General features: G+C 36.0%; 1 protein-coding gene and 1 non-coding gene across 10 annotated transcripts in view; one reads left to right on the top strand and one right to left on the bottom strand.

Moving 5' to 3' along the window:
- Pcm1 (pericentriolar material 1) overlaps window positions 1–7,733 on the top strand; it is a 130,857-nt gene that overhangs the window by 58,699 nt on the left and 64,425 nt on the right. For all 9 annotated transcript variants that reach the window (XM_008850845.3, XM_008850846.3, XM_008850850.3 and 6 more), the window contains 2 exons: window positions 492–663; window positions 4,393–4,751. In XM_008850845.3, coding sequence (XP_008849067.1) covers window positions 492–663; window positions 4,393–4,751 — 531 coding nt within the window. The remainder of the gene's footprint in view (window positions 1–491; window positions 664–4,392; window positions 4,752–7,733) is intronic.
- Window positions 4,959–5,098, bottom strand: LOC115067321. Its single transcript, XR_003846746.1, has one exon. It is a non-coding gene; the product is annotated as a small nucleolar RNA SNORA8 (small nucleolar RNA).

A 7,733-nucleotide genomic window follows, 5' to 3' on the forward strand; every position in this document is an offset into this window, starting at 1 on the left:
TCATTGGTATCATGGGTATAGTGTCAATTTATAACATTATTTTGAATATTAAGTGAAATAGTATGTAAAATACCTATTATAAGTTGATAAATGTTAAGTACTATAATAATTTGATAAGTGTTAAGTACTGCTATAACTTCTAGGTCTTTCTTTCTTTTTTTTTTTTTTTTTTTAATTTTGTCTTAAATTACCAGAACTTGGATCCTCTACAAGAGCAATATGCTGGTCTCTAAAAAAGCAGTATACACATCTTAGCCACTGAGCCATCTCTTCAGCCCCATAACTTCTAGTTCTTGAGGAAGCATCAATAATAACCTTTGTATCACAAATACCTAAAATGTAGTCTGAGCTATAAGTAGTGAATGAATAAATGAGCATTAGCTTATTAAACTGACAGTTGTTGGTTTTCGTGAGTTTGAATAGTTAAAGTCAATTAAAATCCCTAAAAAAAATGAAATTCTTTATTGTTTTCTCACCCATCTTTTTATTAGGAATGAATTTCAGCCCTTTATTTCCTTCAAATTTTGGAGATTTTTCTCAGAATATTTCTACACCTGCTGAACAGCAGCAACCATTAGCCCAAAATCCTTCAGGGAAAACAGATTATATGGCTTTTCCAAAACCCTTTGAAAGCAATTCTTCTATTGGAGCAGAAAAGCAAAGGTACTTGATTGTGATCAGTCTTTTTGCTTTTAGTAGTCACTTAAAATTTTTTTAATTACGTGTGTGTTGTGTGTGTGTGTGTGTGTGTGTGTGTGTGTGTTTGTGTGTGTTGCACGTCACACACATGCATCAGAGTTCTAAGAACATCTTGAGGGAATTAGTTCTCTCTTTCGACCTTCCTGGGGATCAAACCATTTACCAGGCTTGGTGGCAAAGCATATTTACATGATAAGCCATCTTGCTGGCCTACCATTCACTTTTGTGATGCAATTAGGGGGCATGTTTATGATGGTGTGACTTGATATAGTATTGGTTATATGAAACTTATGCTGGGCGTGGTGGCACACACCTTTAATCCCAGCACTTGGGAGGCAGAGGCAGGCAGATCTTTGTGAGTTCAAGGCCAGCCTGGTCTACATAGTGAGCTCCAGGACAGCTGGGGCTACAGGAAGACCTTGTCTCAAAAAGACAAAAAAAAAAAAAGGAAGAAAGAAAGAAACTTATGTATCTTACTAGATATCCCTCAGACGTAAGACCTGGTAATTTTTGTCTAAGAGATGGTCAGAGTTTTGGTCCAGGGTATACTATGTTTTTGTTTTTGTTCTTGTTTTGTTCTAACCCCAGCTGGCCTGGAACTCTTTGGGATCTCACAGAGATCCACCTGCCTCTACCTCTGCCTCTTGATTGCTGGGATTAAAGGCATGTGCCATGACATCTGACCCAACACTGAACTTTTTAAACCTTAAAGACAGACATGAAATTAAGGATAAAGGAAATTTTTGGAGCTAGGGACAGGCAGATCTCTGTGAGTTCAAGGCCAGCCTGTCTACATAGTGAGTTCCAGGCCAGTTGGGGCTACAGGGAAAAAAAATTCAATGTTGCTACTTTAATCCTAGTACTTGGGAGGCAGTGGTAGGTGGAGCTCTAGGAGTTCAAGGCCAGCCTGGTCTATGTAGCAAGCTCCAAGCCTAGCTGGGGCTACATAGTGAGACCGTGTCTCAAAAAAGGTTCAGTGTTCACCAACTTAGTACTGTTAACTAATAATAACTGCTAGGGGATAGTTGTTAAGTGATAGTCCCTTTATTTGCTTACTAGCCTCTGATTATAATTATAGACCATTTAAATATTATGTTGAACATTATTTGATTACAAAAATAACTTATTAAAGTTAATGGCAAATGATATCAGTCATAGGTTGAACTTTCTCACATTTGTTATTCATTAGTATGATCATTTCCCCAGCTGCAATTTCTGACACAAATAGTGTAAAAGAACAAGTCTGGCTCAGGCCAGCCGTGAAGGCATTTTTATAGGTATATAATGTTTTCTAATTGCGTTAATCCAGAAAAGTATTTTGATAGCTAACTGGTAAAAATCTTATATCCTTTCTTATTGTTTGTTTGTTCTGGGATAAAATAGGTTTTATTGAGTATGCTGCAAGTGGCAACAGGCAAGACAGTAAGAAGAATACTGCCTGCAGCCTCCTTGTTGTCATTTACTACAGAAAAACCTTTTCTGAAAAAAATTAGATAGCAATCGGGCCTAGTATCTTGTTAGAAATATCTTCGTGATTTTTCTACTGATGCCCTTCAGAAATACGTCATTCACACTATATTTGCCTTTAGCAGTGTGCTTGAGCATGTCTCATACACCTGCATTTGCCACTGTTTAATTGTTAAATCATTAACCTTGTGTTTTTTTTTTTTTATTTTACTTAACTAACTGATAAATCTTAAAATACCTGTGGTGTAGGTCGCCTCTGTGAATTCTATAATTCATCTCTCTGACATTTTTGATTCCTTTAATTAGTGATTCTAACTTTGTTTTCCTATTTTACTGTGAATGTATTCATCAGAGCTTAACACAGTATTAGTTCACAGTTGCCATGTAGAAAGGAGGTTGAGTGAATCTCTACAAGCTATAAACATTTATTCAAAGCTTCAGTGAAGGGTTTCCTCTTGTAAGTTTTCTAATTTATTATCAATGTTTTATATATGCTTGATGGTAAGAAAATACTCTAATTTCACATTACATATATAATTTTTAGGTTATAGCTAGATATCTTATGTTACTTGAAATAGTCCATTTAGATAGACCTTATTTATCTCCCAAAACTTCAACTGTATAGATTCCCTGAGTTAAATGACTAGCAATAATAAGGCAGATAAAACCATATAGTCTCTAATAATGGTCATAAAACTATTCCTGTAAAGTACCAGAGAGTAAATATTGTAAACTTTGCAGATCATACTGTCTGTCATAGCCATTCATCTTTGCAGTTTTTATAAAAAAAGTAGCCATAAACAATCTATAAACATGAGATTGGCTGTGTTTCAGCAACATTTATGAGAATTAGAATTAGAATTTCATGTATAACTTTCATATGTCAAATATTTTTCTGATTTTAAAAAAAAAGCTGTTTAAGGGAAAAAGCTAAACAACAACAAAAGACCAAAAAACAGTGCTAGCTCTCAGACCTTATAAAACAGGTAACAGCTGAATTGGTCGCTGAACAAGGGATTTCTAACCCTTGTCTTCAGTTAAAATATATAGGCCATTGTCTCCCAAAGTATTCTTTATAAAATATTTGCTAAGTTCTGGGGGCTGGAGAGATGGCTCAGTGGTTAAGAGCACTGACTGTTCTTGCAGATGACCTGGGTTCAATTCCCAGCACCTACGTGGTGGCTAACAACTGTCTGTAACTCCAGTTCCAGGGGATCTGATGCCCTCTTCTGACCTCTGGACGCTGCGTGACATGGGTGCATCTACCTACATGCAAGCAGTACACCCATACACATTAAATAAAAATAAATAAAAATTTTTTTAATTAAAAAAAATTTGTTAATTTCTGTGGTTAAAAAGTTATGCATTTCAGCCCAGTGTGGTGGTACACGCCTTTAAGTCCCAGTACTGAGAGGCAGAGACCGGTGGATCTTTGTGAGATTGAGGCCAGCATGGTCTATATAGCGAATTCTGGGACAGCTGGGGCTATAGGGAGACCCTGTCTCAAAACAAAAAGGAAATTAAAAGTTGTGCATTGCTTCATCACTGTTGCTGTAAGATATTTATAAAGAACGTTGGCATTAAAAAGTTAAAAGAGGCAGAGTTAGGCGGATCTCTGTGAGTTCAAGTCCAGCCTCATCTACATAGTGAGTTCCAGGACAGCTGGGCCTACAAGGAGAACCTGTCTCAAAAAGCCCCCCCCCCCAAAAAGAAATCATGTATTTAACCTTATTTTATCCATTTTAAAAATTTAAGAGAAGCCAGCATTTAATAAAGAAAATTTCAGAAATGACATTATACCAATAGAACTAAACTACTCAGTGAGTAAAAGAATACATTATTAGCTGAGTGTTTGTTTTCACAAATTCTAGCTTTGTTTAGAATGCTTTGGGAAATCCATGTATATTCCCAAAATTGCAACTCAGCTTTTCAACAGTCATCCAGCATTTTTTGCTTGTTATATCCTATCTTCCTTAGCATTTTCTTTCCCACTCTTTCTCTCATAAATGTTAGCTCTTTGATTTAGACCTACCAGTAAAAGATCCAAGATTAAAGCAATTTATACTGTGTAATATTTGCACATTGAATGCATATTTTTTGTGAAAACATTTTTATAGGCTGTTTAATTCACCTAAATCTATTCTGTAGTAAATTATTCCTATATTTTTCAATAAATATAAAGAAATCTTTAATTGTAATTTCTAAAAATTTGTTTTCATTGGTAAGGAATCAAAAACAGTCTGAAGAGGAAGTAGAAAACACTAAGACACCATGGTTATATGACCAAGATGGGGAAGTAGAAAAACCATTTTTCAAGACTGGATTTGCGGCATCTGTAGAGAAAACTGCAAATGGTAACCGCAAAAACCAACCAGATACAGGCAGGAGAAGACGCCAGTTTGATGAAGAATCATTAGAAAGCTTTAGTAGTATGCCTGATCCCGTAGATCCAACAACAGTAACTAAAACATTTAAAACAAGAAAAGCATCTGCACAGGCTAGCCTGGCATCTAAAGACAAAACTCCTAAATCAAAGAGCAAGAAGAGGAATTCTACTCAGCAGAAAGGCAGAGTTAAAAATATTGGTAAGTTTTGAAATTTGTTGAATTGTTTATCAGTATTAATGTTAATCTTTTCTCAGTTAATGTTAATCTTTGACATGTTGAGCTAAACTTCAATCATGTTTAGTTACCTTTATAATTTTTAAATTTTCAAATAGGATTTAATATAGTATGTTAAAAACATTGCATTTATTCCCTTTTTGTTTTTTATTTTATTTTATTTTATTTTACAACTGTATCAATAGAAATACCAGGTTTAATAGGCACCAAAGCCAAGAAAACCAATGATACCAGATAGTGAATTTCTGTCACACTGTTCTTTGAACACACCAGCAGGAAGAAGCTGCTGAGTGCAGATACCATGCAGTGCATGCATTTATTCTCTTGTACTTTTTATAGTTTCACTTGTTTCGTGTGTGTGTGTGTGTGTGTGTGTGTGTGTGTGTGTGTGTGTGTATACGCGCTTAGTATGAGCTCAACAGATTTTGGCAAGATTCTCAATGATTAATGTGCTTCTAATTCTAAGTACATTATAATTTTTTTGTGGGGGGGGCGTGTCTTTTTGAGACAGGGTTTCCCAGTAGCCCCAGGCTGGCCTTGAACTCACAGAGATCTGCCTGTCTCTGCCTCCGGAGTGCTGGGATTAAAGGCGTGTACCCAGCTCGTTATAGTTTTTTAATATTATAAATGAAACAACTTTTAAAACAGACTTGCTCCAGCCCTTGGGAGCCAGAGGCAGGTGGATCTCTGTGAGATCAAGGCCAGCCTATATACTGAGTTACAGGTAGGATGGGACTAGGGAGTCCCTGTCCAAAAAAACATACAGACTTGTTTGTAGTCCTTTAGTAGGTAAACCTATGTTTCAGTGAATTTTGCAGTTGAATATCATGTTAACGTTCTCTTTATAGTATTACTATATGTGCCTCCTTTAAAAAAAATACATTCTTCTGTAAATTTGAGAGTTTGCTAAAGTACTAGATTTAAAATGTTTTATTTGCTAAAATCTATAACTAAAGGATACTTAAGTTTGGTGTAACCAGAGAACAGTTTAACTCGATAATGACTGTTTTGTTTCTGAGAAAGACCCTTTGGATAATCTTTTTTTTTTTTTTTTTTTTTTTTTGTTTTTTTTTAAAATAGGGGCTTTTTGTTGCTCCGGCTTTCCTGGAACTCACTATGTAGTACAGGCTGGCCTTGTAATCACAGAGATCCACCTGTCTCTGCCTCCCAAGTGCTGGGATTAAAGGTGTGCCGCCATGCCGGCAACCACTTAGTTTTTTGATTCCCTAGTGCTTTCCCTGACAGTTTTTTTTTTTTTTAACATTTAACTGAAGAAAAGCTAGTGGGTTTTTGTTGTTGTTTTTAACTATAATATTCTCATATTCAGCTTGATAATTTGAATGGGCTGGGACCATTATTCCTTAAACTTTCGTTTCATCCAAGGCTCCCTAGGAATCCTTTAAATAGAGGTTCTGATTCATCAAGAGGCAGAAGAATTGAGAGTTCAAAGCCAGCATGGTTTACCTACAAAGACCTTTTTTCGTAAAGCAAACCAGATTCTGATTTAGTTGGTCTAGGAGGTACCTGAGCATGTACTTTTTGGGGAGTGAGAGGGGGATTACAGGTATAATCCATGGAATCTGTCTGACTCTGCATTTTTAACAGACTCGTATAAAGCAGATACTGGTTTGTGGGCCTTACTCGAAATAGGGTTTTAGACCATATATAGCCACTTTATGTCTACCCAAGTCCAGAAATACTTGTGTGCTTGTAGTGAAACACCTTTATCCTTTTTGAAAATTAGTTTTTCTTTATTCTTGAGAATTCCATGAGTGTATATAATGAAATAATTATCGTATCCACCCCTCAGTTCCCTACTCCAACTGTTCCTATATCTCCCCAACATGTCCCCCTCCAAAGTTTATCTTTTTTTTTTTTTTTTCTATTTTTGATAACCCACTAAATTCAGTTAGTATTGCCCTAGGTGTGCATGGGTGTGGGGCATCTACAGGAACTTGAGAAGCGCCATCAGTGAGAACATCCTCAAAACAGGATAATTCTCCCTTCCCAGCAGCTTTCAACTACCCTTCAACTATAATAGACATTTTGGCTGGATATAGTAATCTGGGTTGGCATCTGTGGTCATTTAACACTGGGAATACTTTGGTCCAGGCTCTTCTGGCTTTCATAGTTTGCATTGAAAAGTCAGCTGTGATCCTAATGGGTTTTCCTTTATATGTGACTTGTTGTTTATCTTTTGCAGCTTTCAGAATTTTCTCTTTGATTTGTGCGTGTAGTATTTTTAGTACGATGTGCTGTGTAGAGTTTCTGTTCTGGTCCTGTCTGTTTGGTGTTCTGTATGCTTCTTGTATTTGTATGGGCATGTCTTTCCTTAAGTTTGGGAAATTTTCTTCCACAATTCTGTTGAAGATCTGGTCCATGCCATTGTCTTGGGATTCTTCTCCTTCCTGTATGCCTATGATTCACATGTTTGTTCTTTTTATGATATCACTCAATTCCTGCATATTCCGTTCTTGTGATTTCTTAAATTTTTCATAGTCTTTGCTTGAGTGGTCCAGTTCATCCACTTTATCTTCCAATCTTGATACTCTGTTTTCCATTTCATTCATCCTATTGGTGAGGCTTTCTCCTGTCGTTTCCTATTTGCTTATGGAGTGTTTTACTTCATTCTTTATTTCAGCCTGTGTATTCTTTAATATTTCTAGCTCTTTTCTGAATTCATTCAGAAGTTTATCCCTATCTTCCTTCAGCTCTATGATTACCTTGTTTGTGTGTTCTTTAAATTCACTGAAATCTTTTATCATGTATATAATTGTTCTTTTGAGTTCCATGTCCTGCATTATCTCTTTGGGGTTCTCATTGTACTCCTCTAGAAGACTATTGGTATTTGGTGGGGATATGTTAATTTGGTTTTTCATGTTATTATTTTTTCTCTGTGATTTTGAGAGGTGAATTTCTTTTGTAGTTTCTGATTCTTGTGTGAGA

The sequence above is a fragment of the Nannospalax galili genome, unplaced genomic scaffold (assembly GCF_000622305.1).
Source record: "Nannospalax galili isolate Female #2095 unplaced genomic scaffold, S.galili_v1.0 scaffold1025, whole genome shotgun sequence".
NCBI lineage: Eukaryota > Metazoa > Chordata > Mammalia > Rodentia > Spalacidae > Nannospalax > Nannospalax galili.